At 42.7% G+C, this 18,418-nt stretch overlaps 1 protein-coding gene across 1 annotated transcript; it reads left to right on the top strand.

The window, feature by feature from the left end:
• Positions 1-2,030: 2,030 nt before the first annotated feature.
• Positions 2,031-17,916, top strand: ccdc149a (coiled-coil domain containing 149a). Its single transcript, XM_078291812.1, has 12 exons — positions 2,031-2,127; positions 3,515-3,676; positions 4,078-4,116; positions 5,126-5,233; positions 5,428-5,544; positions 6,686-6,858; positions 8,608-8,680; positions 8,854-8,938; positions 9,844-9,988; positions 10,712-10,788; positions 15,291-15,395; positions 16,708-17,916. Exons 1-12 carry the CDS (start codon positions 2,074-2,076, stop codon positions 17,274-17,276), a joined length of 1,707 nt encoding a protein of 568 aa, XP_078147938.1. The 5' UTR covers positions 2,031-2,073; the 3' UTR covers positions 17,277-17,916.
• Positions 17,917-18,418: the final 502 nt, after the last annotated feature.

Below are 18,418 nucleotides of genomic sequence, written 5' to 3'. Positions count from 1 at the left end.
TCTTTTCAGCTTAGCTTTTAAGTAGCCTTCATTTTAACTGTTTCTGTTCAGGATCCCAATAGAGCTGACACGGGCAAGTACACATTTTCATTGGTCTTGTCCGGGTAATGCTTACTTGCACAAGTGAACACTATATGTGGGGGGGACAGAGCTTTACCCTGTATGATTCTCATCCATCTGTGGATGGTGAGGTTTTTGACCAAGAGGAGAATCTATGATTCTCGTCTGCCTGAGGCAGTGAGATCTGACGTAAATATCGGATCAAGAGTAGAATCAGGAAGGACAGGGGAAAAGTAAATTAAAGAAAAACATATGGGTTCACTCACAATGTGCATCTAAAAGTGGGAGTATTTGTTGTGTTCTTCTATCTTTCTATTTTACTTGATTTGATTCTTTTAATGCAATGCATCTTGCTTGTTCTTTTATATGAATTTTATCTTTTTAATCTGTCTTTTATCTGCCTTTTATTGATGTAAAGCACTTTGAGCTGCATGTTGTGTATGAAAGGTGCTATACAAATAAAGGTTATTATTGTAGCACCATCTATGGGTATGAATTAGAAATACATCTCTAAATGCTCTTGTGAAAGTAACAGTATGATATAAGATGAACTGGTTAATTGATTTCCTTTAAAGAAAACAATCCATTTTGCTCTAGTAACTGATTGACTGTATTTTGTGCCTTTTGTCATGTTTCTATACATATTCTATACTTTTTAGTCATATGATTGGTCAGTCTGCAGGCCATGTGAAATGTTTATTGAAAACCATGAAACAAAATTGAGACTTTTTCTTTATAGTTAATGGTCCATGTGAAAATCATGAAACAAATAAAAGGGGACTTTTTAATTATTTCTTTATTATTATTTTTAATGGTCCACGTGACGATAATATTGTTATTCAGATAACGGTGTGTGCATAAATAAAGAAATTGATCATCTAACATCATGTTCTTCATGTTCTGTTTATGTTATTCCAGTAGTCAGATTGCGTTATTTAGTTTTAGGCCTAATAAAGAGGAAGTGTGCTGTTTTGAATAGGCTAATCTGTAGACAGTAGTTGAATTGTCCACGTTTTGACAATAACTTCACCAAACTGACTATATTAGACCTAGGCTGACGCGTCAGTGTCAAATCAGTTGGAATCGTTTTTTATTTTTTTAATTTATTTATTTTTTTACTTGTTTTTAGTTAGCCCATAAAAAGGACCAAAGTGAAAATACCGAACATTTTTAAGACGGAATTTGTTGTAAATCAAAATGTGTCTTGATTTTTTAAGCCGCCCACCCACACAAACCACATCAAGCTAGACAGAAACAGCCAGACTGAACGTTAAGCCGGTTTGCCTTCAAAATAAAAGCACAAAGTTTGTCACGTGTGGGAAAAAGTGTTTTGGGTGCACAGAACATGATTAGGGTTCAGCCTATGTGGGTTTTTGAAGGGCAATAGTGATAACAATATTTTTAGACAATTTTCATGTCAAAACAAAAACAAACCCCGTAATTGCATTATTGGCAGGATGGAAAAGCCTCTGAAACACCATTTAGATCACTACAACTCTCCATTGAAACAACCACCAACAGCAACAACATTAAAAATTACATTCACGCATCCAGTCAAAATGTTGCATTAGAATCAATTCAGGTTAAGTGATTGATCAGTTGGGCCAATATCAACCCATTAGGCCTGTATCGGCCAACTAGTAAATCCGTCTAACCCTATAGTGACAGTCAGCAACAGCAAAAATCACTAAACTGTGAAAAGGAGATTTAGTTAAAAAAAAAACAAGAAAAAAAACATGTTCATTTAATTACAGATCATCCCTCATAAATTACAGATCATCCCTCATAATATTCCATTGTCGCTGACACGCTGTCATATACCGGTAGCTCACTCAAAAACGGTATGTCCTTCAAGAAAACCTTTATTTTGAAATCTGTACCGGAAGCTCTATTTGTCATTCCAGAGGACTTGACACCGGTCTGAATTAAGTGACGTTGCAGGATAAACAAACGGAGGAGAGGCAGCTCAGAGCAGACAGAGCCAACATCCTGACATTTTGTAAAATCTCTGTGATGATGCAGTCTTCCAGGCGGAGTGAGAGTGACTGGCAGGGGCTGGTTAGCGAGGTAAGCGAGCGGCCAACACCGACACTGATGTGGAGACGGACTGGTCTCCCTGATGCTCTCTGCTCCATATGGAACCAGCTTCTGTTGGCTTTACACGCCGAGGGTCTGTTCAGCCTCATAGGAAAGCCTCTACTTTTTGGCCTGTGTTTTAAGATACTCACGGATGGGACTGCATGCTATTCGGATAGGCCGATAGGATGCGACTCCTATAGCCTCTCGGTTAGGAAATTATAACAACACCTCTTGAGGTCTACCCACCTCCTTTAGCCTTCATGTGTGGGCTGCAGACCAGAGATAACCTAACCCACCTGTGGGACTAGTTTACCTGTTACCGGCCAAAATACATTTATTTAAAACTACAGAGTAGGTAGTATTTGAAAGCCAATGCCTGTACTAATATTTTTGTGTTGAAGCTGCCAATAGCCTATGTTATGTTACCCATGTTCAGTGTCTTTACATTTAACCATTCTCATGCCCAAAAATACAAGTATTCAGTGTTTCCCCAAGTTGAGAAGTTGGAAAAGCCTCTGAAACAGCATTTAGACCGTCATGTGACACTAAAACTCTCCACTGAAACCCAAACTAATGAAATTCTTTTAGGTGGGTTAGCAGCTCTTTAAGGCAGGGTGACCCACAACACCTATTCAATGTCAGAGGAAACTCTCGGATACATTACCGGCTTTAAATTAAGAATTCATTCAGAAATGATATTGAGCAGTTAAATGAATAAATAAAATATGCAATGAGGAAGGAAGGAGCCTCCATCCTGTTGGGGATGACTGACATGACTGGCCTATATCTGATATTTAGTGAAATGCCATTATAGGCCTGCTAACCCTACTACACAGTTTATACAGCCCTTGTTTATTAGGAAGATGTTGTATCCTTACAATGGGCCTTCATAGAAGCATAATAGTCTTAATTGTCTTCTGGTCACGGCACAGGGAACATATAACAGAATGGCATGGTTGGGCTCGACTTTATTTCCATTTCCAGCTCTGTGATAGCAGCTGCTATTTAATTTGATTATAAGCTGATCTGACTGCTATTATAGGTCCACCCTGCACCTTCTGTCGTCTCTTATCTGTACTCTTTAAACAGTCAGCTCCACTGTTTGTTTTTCCACCTGTGGGGAACTGGTCTGGGTTGGTGTTGATTGCTCAGTCAAGTCCTGTAAGCTACATCCCTTAAAAAAGATATAAGAAACCATAAAAGGGGTGCTGGTAAGAAGATACTGTATGATACACGAGTGTATTTTCACACCAATTTGTCTTTTAATGTCGAACAGGCCTACTTCCTCAGTCCTGGAATGAACACGTAGCACAAGATAACCTATCTGCTGCAGGCAATAATACCGCTGCCCTACTCTGTTCTCTCCTGGTGGTAGTTCTTGGTGTGTAAGCGTAAGCTGGAGAGTAAGAAGGAGGCTCTGCTCATCCTGTCCAAGGAGCTGGATACCTGTCAGCAGGAAAGAGACCAGTACAAGCTGATGGCCAACCAGCTGAGGGAGCGCCACCAGGGACTCAAGAAGAAGTACAGGGAGCTCATTGTGAGTGGCTCACGCCCCCAAGATGTTGCGGTGTTTCTATGTGGACAGTGTGTGAATTATCCAACACAAGAATCAGCTGTCCACTAGGTATTACTCCTTTCATGCAGAGGGTAAAGGCATGGAAGGTCTTCATTTAAAATCAGCGGGAAAATGTTTGATCTGCTCTCAGCTGTATTTGAATGGTAATAGTGGAATAGTTGCCTATTTGAACATCATTTGTAACACTACAGTATGTAAATGCTGACTATGTTTTTCTGTCCATTATCTCAGTTGAGCTTACTATAAGGTAGATCCTTGGATGTTTATCAGGATTCATTGTCGACTGTTGTAATTTCACATTGACTAAATGTATACGGTGACAAAGAATATTTTGTATTAATGCCATTCTTTATATATTTCAGGACGGTGACCCTTCTTTGCCACCTGAGAAACGCAATCAGGTAAGTTGTTGTTGCATTTGAACACTACATTACATCCCACTAATGCTAAAATGATGACAGGGTTTGCCACCATTATGTTATAGGGCATATGTTATAGTGCAGTTGAAACAAACTCTGTGTTTACTCCCTCAGTTCAGTCCAGTTAGGGAAGGTGAGAAAACACATTGGAGGTGGGGTTCACACACCAAATCGAACCAAAGTCACGGGCCTTCCAAGTAAAAACTGTAGTAAAGTGAGAATACAGTGTGACCAAAGACAGGAAAATAGACAGTCAATGATGCAGAGGATAATAAGAAGAATGGGAAATAATTTGTTGATATGCCATACATCTTTCAATAGTCAAATAACCTCATAATACTAAACAAATCACATTCCAAATCACATGCACAATCAATGACAGTGATTTGCAAGGCTGTATAGCCAAGATGGATTCTGCTTGCACACATTTAATTGTTAGGAATCCAATTATTGTCCACGAACCAGATGACCTCATAGCTTTGATCATAAATAATGGGTTGCTTGTCTATTGTCAATGGACAAACTTGTAAAGTAACAATTTTAATAGACAAATTAAAATGTATAGGTGAGAAACCAACCATACTCAAGACTTTCTTAATTCAATGTAACGACACTGTACCCACAACTGTATGTTTTAGCATATCCTGATCCTTGATCTCTGCCCTTCCGCTCTTTTGATCCTGAAAATCAATGGTTTATTGCGTGACTGATGCGGTTGTAAGATACACAACACATGCAGAAGCAGAGAATAATAACTGTCTCGTAATTGTTTCTGTGTGCAGACATTGTGTGCTCTGAACTGAGGATTTAAAAAATGGTAGCCTAATTGCAAGGGTGTTATGGGTGAATTTGCACTGGCTTTATGATTGCTCCAGGGAGACCAGTCACCAGCTGTTTTGCATTTTTGACCAGTGCTTTGGATTTCTCGCTCTGTTTTTTTCTCCTTCTCTATCCCTGTCTTTCTCTCTCTTCTTCTCCATCTTCTCCTCAGGTGAACCTGGCTCAGCTGTTGAGAGACTCGAGGGAGCGAGGGAAACAGCTTGCTGAGGAGGTGAAGGAGCTGAATCAGAGACTGTCTGAGGCCCAGGGGGATAACAAGGTGACGTGACCTAACACACATACACACACACACACACACACACCTACACACACTTCCCTGACCCCACCCTCTTTGTACACCAGTCCTTTGAGCTGAGCCGTCGCTCAAAACACTGCACAGTTTACAACCGACTATGTGACCATGTGTTTCAGAGCAGCAGTGAACGTTAACATGCCTTCTCCGCTTCGCCACAGCTCCTGAGGATGACCATCACCCGACAGAGGCTGGGGGATGAGGAGGTGGGGGCGCGCCACTTCCCCGCCCATGAACGGGAGGATCTGGTTCGCCAGCTGGAGAGGGCGGGGCTACAGGTAGATGCTTATGGTCTTAAAGGATGTCACTGAAATGATAGGGTCGCACACGGCAAAGATGATCCTAAGACAAAGGTTGTTTTATTCTCGTATCAGCAGAGAAAACGTTTCGGGCCTAACAGCCTTCAAGGAAAAATCCACCCTAAAAAACTAACACTGCTGAAAGAGCAGCTAATGGCAATGCACCTTGCACATCTGGGGCCATTTTGTTGTTTGGTGGCAGAAACATTTTCAACTATCTAAAACATCAATTATAAATGTAAAGTTTTTTCATGTTAGTTCCTCAGAATCAAAGATCAAGGGCTTCTTGCTAGACTCACCATTTTGCACCGAAGTTCAACAATCATACAGGGAGAAATCCATCATAGAAGAGGCAGAGAGACCAATTTTTCCAGCCGCCTCAATAGACCATAATGCAATGCAGCCATAAGACATGTTGTTTTTTGAGTAAAGGGCACAACTCACTTTTTTTTGACTGGAAAATGTCTTGCTCTGCTATCGCTGTCACTATTGCTTTGTCCATCTGCTGGTATAATCCACAGCTGAGTGCAACAAGTTCAGGCCCGTTCTCTGGGGGTTGTTGAAAGGCATTCTGGGAAATGTAGGAAATCACTAACTGAAGTAGCAGTAGACGAGGCAGGTTGAGAGAAAGTGGGTACACCAAAAGCTGAGCTTATTTTTCCATCAGAGTGGACACCCATGCCTTTCAGAATGCCTTACTGTGTCATCTAGTTGGAAGTGAAGGATCACAGGCAATGATTGAGGGTCTTTCTTGGTTTCTCTCTTTAGTTCTTTACTCCCCTTTTCCACATTCCACTTTCCATTTTCGCGGGTGGCGAAAATCTGGGTGGCGAAAGTTGAATGAGTAACACTTTCCCCTTCCTCACCACCTGCTGCTCAGGCGCCCTCGAGCAAGGCACTTAACTCCCATCTGCTCTAGTGGAGCCGCTCAATGGCCAACAGCAGAAGAGGTCGTCCTGGGCAGCTCCCAGATGGGAATGTAATGCTAAAAAAATGGAGTATGCATTCTCAGCAAAACCTCAACCTGGGTAAACAAAGATTAAAAATATCTCTGGCACTTAAACCCTTCAGCGTCCTCTCTCCCAAACACTTTTTTTTTAGCGTGGTTGCCTTTTCCTAGATGGAGGAGATGGAGCACAACATGAAGGCTCTGACGGACGAGCTGCAGGACGTGAAGGCGGAGCACGGCGCGTTCAGGGAGAAGGCGGACCGGCTCAATGTGGAGCTCAACCACATCCTCGGCGGCCATGAAGCGCGCATCATCGACGTGGATGCCCTCTGCATGGAGAACAGGTGAGCGGGAGACTGCAAAGGTACAAAGGTTACATTGTTTTTCAAGCAAAATTGTCTAAAACCCCCTTCAAACCTTGGTTATAACTGTAAGGATGTTTTGAGTACTGGTGCTTTTTCATTGCGTACCGCCACTTCTCGTTAGCTCCCGGTACGCGTAATGTTCGCACTCCCATGAGCCTCTTTGTCTCATTCCCACAAACATGGTGTTGTAATCCATAGCAAAAGAGATTGAAGCTCTTGCTATCATGTAATGTCATATAAAAGCCCAATCCACCTCCAGACCAGTTCCCAGTGAGTCCATCTCAACATACCAAACACAGCATCCCTCTGTCTCTCTCTGTCTCTCTCTCTCTCTCTCTCTCTCTCTCTCTCTCTCTGTTTTCAGTTTCATCTTGCTGTTTCCAAAGTGTATAGAGGGAAAACTAATGGACAAATAAGGGATAAAGAAATCTGGTAATGACAATAAAAGTAAAGTGTGAACAAATGAACATAAGAATAGGATCAAATGATAATGAAGGAAAATATACAAGGCTTATTCTTATATTCTCTCTCTCTCTCTGTTTTGATTTGAATTTCTGTAAAACTCCATTTACTCTTCCAAGTATATAAAACAGATTACTAACTTGGCAACTTTACTTTCCCAGCTGTATCCCACACTGAGGGCCTTTGGGCCATGCATATTTTTCATTCACATTATTTCATTCAGCTGTAATTAATGCAGCGATGATTCAATGTCCTCCTGATGGCATCACTTAGGGGACAATTTCACACTCAAAAACTCCTATTGAATCAAATTTGTCCAAACTCTTTACAGTCATAGGATGTGTGTGAGATTTAAGATTCATCAGATTTGTTTTTTTTAATGTAGTGTGGTGTAATGTAGTGGCCCTTAAAGGCCACAAATATTGTCTTAACATTGGAATATGTTACCTAACCTGAAATCTTATTGTTAGCATTGTTATTTGCTATTGTTAACAGTTTAGAACAAGATGTGTGAACAACATCAATAAGGCCCATTGGTTGTATCTTTTATATACTGTATGGCAATACCTGCACCTTTTCTTCAAGCACTGCTTCACTGCAAAAATGAACATGAAGGCTATTTTCTGGATACTTAATTTGCTTTCTGTTAGATTACATAAGTCAATGTAGCATCACTCCATACACACTTACTTGACAAATTGATGTTACATAAGAGAGGGAATCTATTTCTATTTTCTGACTGGATTTTCTGACTGGAGGTTTACTCAGACTAAAAACAGATGAATGTAGTTTATCAGAACAACTCAGCATTTAAATTGCAAATGTCTCTGCCAACAGGTATTTATAGATTTGAAGAGTTGAAATAATTTTTTAGGCAACCAAATTGTGACTGGATTTTTTCTGTCTCAGAACACGCTTCAGTAATCAGTCAGATATCCAAATTGACTGAGGACTAGTTAACCAAATGGGCATGAGGGACAGAATATGTGTTAATACATAACAAATTCTCTAAGTTTTGGATTGTCCCTTTTTATACATGCATCTAAACCTATTTCATCTGCAAATATGTTTGTTCATGTTTCATAATTAGAATTAGGTTAGCCCAGTGTTTCTTCATTTATCTCTATATCTCTATATCTTTGACTTTAAAACCTCAAACTACAGTAGTATCTCATGTTTTGCATGTAACCTACACTTCATGAACTGTCATTTTTTGTGTTATCTCTGTTTTGGCTCTTATCTGATTGTCATTTTGACCATTGTTAGGTATTTGCATGAACGTTTCAACCAAGTGCAAGAGGAGGTGAACCTGCTGAAGTCGAACATCATGAAGTACAAGGTAGAGATGAGACGTCCTCATATCAATTTTCAAAACAAAGCTGATTTGAGGCCCCACGAATCATGACAAAATTCATATGCATTGGGAAAAGAGCTTCTGAAGTGAACTTCTATTTAATATGGTCATTAAAGGTTGCACTACGAGCTTTAATCTCCCTTTCTTCCTCCCCACAGACGGCTCTTGAGAGGAGGAAAAATTCCAGCACGTATGGGAAATCAAACAGCAGTGCACTCACTGGGGTCCTCTCTGCCAAACAAGGTGAAAACACAGGCTATTTGAGCTCAGACATGAATGGAAGTCAGAGCAGCTGATCGGGAAACTGTAGGCAGCCAATAAAATGCCGCCCTCCGCCTCTTATTTCATAGCATCTAAATTAGTTTTTGATTAGATGAATTCAACATCTAATCATCTTTCTTCGGCGTACCAAATCCATTTCCGAAAACAGCTTTGTTTCTAGCTGTGTCTCTTTACATTATTTAATAGCTAACTCTTTCTAAGCCACCACCAAAACACCAACTGGGGCACTAATTGTATTCTGAGTGGTGGAGAGAACCACTGGCAGGGAAATGAGCCTGCCATGTTGACTGACAGTTGCTGGCAGAAGCAGCACAGTAGGCTCCAGAGTTAAAGTTAGGGGAATGTCACCTAGTAGACAGTGGTTTCCAACTCTCCATCTCTGTCTGTGTTTTCCTGTCTCTTGTTATAACACCTTGTTTCTCCCTTTTTTCCTGTTTTTCAAGTTTTGTGCAAATATTATTGCCACATTATCGGCAGACTGTATGCTAGCACCCACATATCTGTGTGAGGCCTTGTTAATGTCGATGCTTCAACACATCTGCCTTGGAATAGAAATAGCGTTCCCACAGTTTTTCTCACAGCTTTTTCAATTTTTTCTTTTCCCTTTTTTTTTTCTTTTGCCCTGTCCCTGACGCCTTCTCCTTCCTTCCTTCCTTCCTTCTGTCTCTTTCATCCTGCCTCACCCTTCTCTCAAACTGCTTATTCCCCTTTCTGTTCTCTCCCTGACTCTCCCTTTCTTCAGCTACATCTCTCCTGTATTTCCCCTCTCCGCTCTCCTCTCCTCCTTTCTCTGTCCTTTTCACAACACTCCCATCCCTCTTACCCCAATCTCCCCTCGCCTCCCCTTCCCTCCCGCTCCCTTTCAGTCCAGGAGATGCTGCTGGAGGAGCGGGGATGCAGCCTGCCGGCCACGCCGCAGTCCATCTCCGACCTCAAGTCCCTGGCCACGGCCCTGCTGGAGACCATCCATGAGAAGAACCTGGTCATCCAGCACCAGAGGCACACCAACAGGTAAGGAGAGCGCACACGGATGCATGATTCCATGATCTGTAACAATGTAACAATATTTGGTTGGGTACACATCATACACTACCAGTCAAAAGTTTGGATACACACATTTTTCTTTATTTTTACTATTTTCCACATTTTAGAATAATAGTAAAGACATCAAAACTATGAAATAACACAAATGGAATTATGCAGTGACCAAAAAAGTGTTCAAAACTATCTTATATTTTAGATTCTTTAAAGTAGCCGCCTTTGCCTTGATGGAAAGGCAAATGCTTGAAAAACTAATTTCAAGCATTTAAGCATAAGCCTTTTAGATCAAAATGGCTTTAAGATTATGAAAGACATAGTACATTCAATCAGGTGTGTCCAAACTTTTGACTGGTAGTGTATATGCACACATGCACACATGCAAAGTGAGCCGAGCTTGCTTGCTAACCATGTACTTGTAATTTCTTGTTTTGTTGTAATCCATTGATGTATGTCGGTGATAAGATTCGTAACAACCCCCCCACCCCCACCCCCCCCCCACCCCCATTCCATTGCAGTCATCTTTTGACTTCACCGACCTGACACTGTCATAATGTTTATCTACCTGTTCTGAGAATCCTGCTCCACCACCAAGTCAAACAATATGCCGACACACACACACACACACACACACACTCACACACACACTGTTCATCAGTCTGCAGTAACCTGACCCATCACATTGGTTCTCCAAAGGATTCTCGGAAACCGAGTTGCAGAGCTGGAAAGGAAGTTGAAGACCTTGGAGGTGTCAGGACTGTGGAGCCTTCCAGGTGGGTCTCAAGACCAAGCATTACTGCTTCCACTAGAAAAAAACTGAAATCCATTTTAGTTCACTTGTTGACATCTTAGAATTATCCAATTAATCAATCTAACACAATCCAGTAATTACCAAGTAGTTATAGTAATTTTATGAGCAATTCTGCCACTTTTACTGTCTTTCAAATCTCTTGAATATAAAAAAAAAGGTAATTCATTCCAATATATTTATCATTTAAATAGTATTTTATTGACACCATCTATAGTCATGGATAACAATTAATTCAGGTTGTGTAAAATAAAATGAAAATATTTGTGCATCATCTTACAATTACAATTCAAATGCTTTTGTTCCTTCGGATATGTTTCTTAGTAATCCAACTACAGCCATTTTTAAGAATATGTAATTTGATTACAGTTAGTGATAGAATATAGTTATCTTTTGTAATTAAATGGCCGCAAACCTTTTACGTGTAATCAATGACTTCCCCCTTCCTGACTGAAACATAATGTGTCAGTCTCACTCCTACAGTGACTGAGAGTCAATATTAGCTAACATGCTGTGGCCTGGTTTGTACTTTACATAACACTGCAAAGAACCTGTAACCACACCACACCATTAGCAAACACAGTGTGTGTGTGTGTGTGTGTGTGTGCGTGTGTGCGTGTGTGTGTGTGTGTACTGTGTATGCACACCGATGTTCATTCAGTTTTTGTGTAAGATTAACTTATGATAAACAGCCCCCCAACTACTGTATGTTTTACAATTCGTCATATTATAGATTTCCTAAGATTATGCTTCTCATAGATTTCTGTCTTATCTTTTACCTGGAATACCTCACTTATGTCTTCATGTATAAAGCTAATGCCCAGGCGTCTTTACCAAATGCTTTCAGCTAACCAACCGTTTCGAATGAGTATTAATTTGTATTAATTATTTTTTTTCTGGGTACACTTACGAAGTGGCATGTTCCTAACAGTGTGTCTCTCTCTCCTCTCCGGCTGCGTCTCAGGCTTGACCTACCGTGTGTCCGTGGGAATTGGGAGTATGTGTTCCTTCTGCCCCACTTAGTCCATCCATGCCCTCCGCTATGTCATGCCAGGCTAAATCTGGACAGACGCCCAGAAAGTGTGCCACCTCATGTCCACCGCTACAATGTGTCGACTCCATTGACCACCCGCTCATGTGTCTGTTCACGATACCATTTACCGATATAGGCTGCCTGAGTGTCACACGCTGACCCTTTTGGTTCAGTGGATCTGTCTGCCTTTGAGTTTTACGCTGAAGCAGAGAGATCATTTTGAATGTGAGTTGGGGCTGGGCTTCTTTTAAGAGGCAGCACACTGGTGTTTGCTGGGTCCATATCAAAGTGAGTTCAGATTCTCACTGTTCAGCATTTGGGAGCGTCATGTCTGGCCAAGACTGGAGGTTGTTATCCTATAGGTTTCCACTGCAGACTGGGTGAGCAGAAAAAAGACCCACTTTTCACTAACAAATCCAACATTCGTTCATATTTATCTATGAATTAGGGTCCAACCAATACAGGATTTTTGTATATGATAGTGAAATTAAGAATTGGAAGTGGAAAATTAATGATATGCACAATATTGTTTTTCTTGTCATTATGTGACATGCAGTAGAGATGTCCTTGGGAAATGCTTCTCAAATTTGAGCCTCAAAGATTAATTGCAAAAATGTATAGTTATTTAATATAAATAATAATCATCCCCCTTTCAAGACCCACATAACATTCTAAAACACAATTACATATACCGGACTTATTTTTATCAGTGCATTAATGGTGGACTACATGCCAGAACTGATATACATGTGTGAAGAAAACACTGTCCTATAAAAGCAACACTCTGACACATCTATCAGAGCCTGCTAGGAATAAAAGTAGCTCTCTAACACTTTCCAGAGAGACAGGGCGGTCAACCGTTCCCCTCCTTCAGACAAGCTCCCATGCCTCAGAAAGGGAATACTCAACCAAAATAGAACAGCTAATTAAACTACCAAATGTAAACTGTAGCGAAAACGTTAACCCAAACTACCCTTTCAGTCTGAAAAGAGTTTCCAAACGAAGAAAGTAGTTCCCCATCTCTCCCACTGGAGGGGGATGTCGTGCCGCGTATGAATCCGGCCGAGAGGCGGCGGGGCTGCGGCTGGATGGAGGTGCCCTGTCATGAGACCGTCATTCTCGCCGCCATAAAACTGACAAGCATCCATTACTGAAAATGATTGCCCACATTACAAACACATTTAGGGGAATGTGCCGTTATTAGGGAATTTGTAGACGAGGGCCCAAAGTGCCTCGCGACCACGCTGTCCACCACAGTTAGGGAGACGGAGAGATAAAGAGAGATGTGAGTATCTGTGGCCTTGATGAGATATGAACTTGGACTGATGGATATTAAAAGCAAACAGGGCAGGATGGAGGGCCTTGGCTGCTTAACCGCGGGGCCCGAAGAGCAGCAGAGGTGACTGTGTTGTGTCTGGGTTGAGAGAGAGAGAGAGAGCAAAAAACAATAACAATGACAGCAACGCAGTGACTGAGATAGAGTTGTGATTGACTGGCCTCCCTGCCCCCCCCACCCCCGCCCCCCCTCCATTTCCTTGGATGCTATCCCCCTGCTGAATGAGTGCATGCTGAAATATAACACAGCAACTGAAAGCCTGTCAGAGCGCATCAGCTAGCGTGGCGGCAACGGCGGGACTCACCCACGCTGAAAAGAGAGAGGTGGGTGCAGGATGCGCTCGTATAGTTGCAGCGTTACCGAGCCGGTTTTGATCCGGTGAGAGACTTTTTTTCTTTTTTTTTTTTTTTTTTCATTGTTAGAGTACGAGGCAGGCGTTTTCCTCTCCGCCCTACAGCTAGACAGCACTGCATCCGGGTGTTAGTTTGTGAATGTGCGCTGGCGAGTATTTGACAGACGTGCAGACCTCTCTTCTTTTTGTGTCCTTGGCTTTGTGTTGTAGAGTTTATGATCTGGTAACTTGGGAGATGGCGTCACGCAGGGAAGCCTTTTATCCCTTCTGGATGTGTGTCTGTGTCTATATTTGTGTGTGTGTGTGTGTGAGAGAGAGAGAGAGGGAGAAAGAGAGAGAGATGGCTGGACAGGCAGCTGCCAGGAGGGTTTAAAGCGAGTCGCTGGTGCCTCCTGCCTCCTCCTGAGTGCTGCCTGGCTCCTGGAGACATACTGCTGTGCTCAGTCTGGGCCCCGCTCTGCATACATAATCACCAGCACCACCTTATTATTGGCTTTAAAAGGCAGTCTGCAGAACTCCACAAATGCCCCTCTCAAAACTGGAAGAGCGAGACTGTGCCTGGATGCGGGGTCACACTCTTAAAGCTACAGGCCAGCTCTCTGAGTTTAATGAAGGAGACAAACTGGAGGACTGGTGACTCGTCTGTCTGCCGACTCCTGTTCTGACTGTGCACAGTACGATGGCACAAAATCCAGAAATCAGTCATTTTAATCAAAAAAGTAATACAATTGTGACAAGAGGTGAGATATCTGAAACTGTTGGAATTGGCACCTACGAAGTCAAGTGACCCTTAAGGCAAACTACATAAGTGACCGTCTGCAAAGGTAATTTATTGTATAAGTAAAGGGAAAGTTTAATGTTCCGTCAGGAATCGTCTTTATCTAGATATCAGGAAAGACAACAATGCATACAACTCAGGAAATCTGAGTTGAAATAATAATGTTTCAGCTTAACAAGGATTAAAAATATTGAATGAAATCAACAACCAGCAGCCACGTCCGTTCCCTTGACACCCCCAGTTGGCATGTAGTAGCCCTCGGGCCCCACCGGCCCCCACCCCACCTCCCCACCCTCTCCCTCACTGCCCCCATTTCCCATGTCAGTGTAAACACTGAGCATCCATAACAATATGGACTGCATTCATAACAATATGGTCTCCGTTCACCATTCATGATTCTCACGCATCGTGTCATCCAGCCATCCATTTTCCCATTCTTCTGTTTGTTTTTGTGTCTCACACTTGAATGGTCAGAGAAACAGTCTGGGTTTTGCCTATTCACAGGGTTTCTGTGAAGGCAAAGTCTGATGTACACACTTGCAGGCTTGCGTGTGTGTATGCGTCTATGTGGGAGGCTGATTGTGCATACAGTTTTGTGTGTGCGTGTGTGTTTGTGATGTCTGGTATATAGTGCACAGTCCCCTGTGAGTAGCATATGGTGTCAGCCTAGGAGGCGTGCAGCCATCACTAATGAAGACAGATGACAGGGAAATGCTGCCACTTCCTGTGAGCACTGCTGTGCATGCGTGCGTGTGTTTGTGTGTTGCGTGTGCGTGCATGCACAATGCACATGCCTGTTTCATGTGCTTGGATAGGTTGGACTTTTTCCAATAATGTAAAGCTCCATCCAATCCTATTAACATGTGCAAACCTTTGAAAACCATCTTCATGCCACTTTCTCTGTCTTTTGTTTGTACATGCGCATGAGAGTAACGGGGGGCTTTTGTTCCTCGGCGGGGGGCTTACAGGGGTACGAGACAATATCACTCTGAACGAAAGCCTGCAGCCAGAGCTTCATCCAGCACGTGCCACACTTCAGCCAAACACCCAGCCCAGAGTGCAGCCACCCAAAGGTGAGTGAGTAATTGTGTGTAACTGGCTTCGCCATCCATTGATAACAGCACCCGCGGCTAGCGGCATAAACACTGTAATTAGCCAATGCGTGCTAAACAGTCCCCGCCGTCCTCCATGTTTGACCCAGGCCCTTTTCCTTCCCGCCTCCACTCCTCTCAGCCTCTCATTGGTGCAAGCTGCCCAAATGCCATGGCATTTTGGAAATGTGAAGCAAATTCTCGCCCGCTGACATTCAGAAACTTCTTCTCTTTTAAGGGGGGTGGAGGGGGTATAAATATGGATGCCAATGCATGCACTGTTGTTTCCTTTCTCCATGTTTGGTATGTGTGTGGGGAAAGGCGGGGGCGGGGGCTGGTAGTCTATGTGCAGTCTTTAACCTTTTTGGCTGCACATCCACAAATATGGGTCAGTAATCCCCAAAGTGAGAGCGTATTTTGGCGAAGAGGCATAACTAAGCTGTTGCTGTTGCCGGGATGCGGGGCGTCGCACTTGCGTCCCCTTGTCTGGGGCACTGCTGCTATATTTAGCCTGTTGCCATGGAAGCACTTCAGTCACATAAGTAATTGAAATAACTTTCTCCATTGACACAGTGGTCCAACTCCAAAAGAGGAAAGTTTGTCTTATGCGTTAGATGTTCATTTTCTCACTACTGAAAATATGGCTTTGATAATGGCCTTCCAGAGACAGCCTGGATGATAAAAGGATGGACTGGCATGTTATTACAGGCCTAAGTCTAACAGCACACTTAGTGTGTTGGCTGTTTCACATATCCCTTTCCACACAAGCTGTTTATGCAGCCCCACATGCACAGACAGGGTTTGAACGCAGCCTCTTGCCTCAAGGATCAACATGGCTCTTTCTACTAGTCACAAAACTCCTCCAACTACTCACACATTAACTTTTTAGGATAACATGCCATTGATATACATAGGAGAATCAACTATATACAAATTTTATGAAAGTGCTTTCTGTAAAAACTGTTATTATTATTATTATTGACTATTATTGTCCTGTTTTTATGATCTGCAAAGTGCTTCACAAACTTTGAAAAGCTGCTAGACAAATAACGTTTATTATCATTATTATTATTGTTATTATTAATATAAATAAAGTTGGAAAATGCATCCCTATTCCTAAAGCCGATGTCACCAATCAGTCGCATAAATCAGCATCCATCTTATTGCACAAGAACTTCTGATGAAAAATGCCTTGTCTTTCAGAGGGGCAGAGTAGGACAAAAGTACTTGAGGATATGGCTTCAGAATAAATGAGCCCTTAAAATGACCTGTCCTCTCATCTCCCTTCTCCCAGTTGTGTCAGATGACAGAACAGGAAGCTCACAAGCATCGTCATGGGAACGCCACACCGCTGGCAGCAACCTTGGCGCAGATGGCGTCGGCAGGGAAGACACACCTGCCCCGCTCAACAGCCCGGCGCCTCCAGAGGGGGCGAAGACGAACGGGATTGACAGCAGAGGGGCAGAGATAGTGACCCTGACCGAAGAGCGGGCTGTCTTAGAGCTGGAGGAGGGGCGGAGTCCGGTGGAAGAGGCGGGGCATGAGGTGGAGGGGGTGGAAGATGAAGAACTGGGTTCCACGGTGGAGGAGGGGGAAGAGGCGGCCCTGGCGCTGGATGTCCCGCCCACCGAGTCAGACCTTCCCTGGCTTCCGGTCGCGCAAGCCTCTGTTGATCCCGCCCGAGAGGTGGGTCATCCGCCCCGCCAATCCCAGGATGAGTCGTCTAACAGCGTACCTGCACCCTCAGACGCCTCGGACCCTGTCCCGTTATGCCAGGCCCCAGACTTGTCCAGCACAGAGAAATGGGACATTCATTGTCGATCGGGACAGAGTGACACCTGCCACAGTGACAACTTGGCATAGTCTGACATCGTTGAAAGATGCTGGGAGCTTATTTAAATCCTTGTCTGAGTCCTTTTTATTGATGATTGCATTAATCCTCCCTGGATGCATTCTCACAACGTAGCCACAGCTCGCTAGCTCACTTTCCCACTCTGGGCAGTTCTGTTTTAGTCAATATAACAGAGAGAAAACGCTTTTTCAGCCACCGCTGACAGAGCCGGAGGTGCACTTTGCATCTAGACGGGCTTGTTGCTGCGCAAGAACAGACAATCTTGAAATCAGTCCAGTTGCAAACTTGATGCCCTAGAGGAGGAATTTAGCAAAGAAAATATCAAATATGGCAGCCTCAACTCCTCTGCCCCATATTCCCTTCTCCCTTTCCCCTGCGATAAGATAATCCCAATTGTTTGCTTTCTTCCTCTTCCTAAGGGTTGCCAATAAACTGAGTGCTGTATTTTGTGATTACTGTTACAGGGGGTCCAAACTGGTTTACCTAAACTTGTTATGAATGTGTTGCGGATAAGTGTAGATAGATAAATAATGTTACCATTTCTAATATCTGAGTAGATATTAGATCCAGAGATTGTATTTAAATCTATTTATTTGTATGGATGATTCTTACAGTCACTGACCGGTTCTTTTCTCATTCTTCTCTAATTAGAAGTAGATGTTTCCATGAGAGTTCATGTGCCTTATTTGTGGAAATATTTACTCCTAATATTTATAAATCTTTGAATGATGTAAATGCATAAACCCACAGTGTTGTCGGCTGTTATTTTTCTTCCCAGGGCGAGTAATTGCACAGATGCAGATTTTCTTTGTGGCCAGAAACATGTCAGATGTCACGGAAGATGTAAGCAAGCACACATTTCAGTCAGAAAAAAGAGAAAAATGAACAGATTAGATAAGAAGAAGCTCTTAACATGCAGACTGCAGCTACTCTTGCTGTATATTCACATCAAAGCAACAATACACGTTAGTCTTATGACATTGAAAAGTTCAATTGATATTTGCAAACATTATCAACTCCCTCCCAACCAGGACTTTCATCTGTGAGTTCCGATAAAGACAAAATGTGAGACTGCACCTCTGACACGCAGACTGACTTTGTGAACTTCGTACAATATTTGTTTGAGCTTTCACACACAAATGAGGTTTGTTTG

Source organism: Centroberyx gerrardi, chromosome 23, assembly GCF_048128805.1.
Source record: "Centroberyx gerrardi isolate f3 chromosome 23, fCenGer3.hap1.cur.20231027, whole genome shotgun sequence".
Lineage (NCBI taxonomy): Eukaryota > Metazoa > Chordata > Actinopteri > Beryciformes > Berycidae > Centroberyx > Centroberyx gerrardi.
Note: the sequence above shows the minus strand (reverse complement) of the source record. Positions and strands in the feature narration are given on the sequence as shown.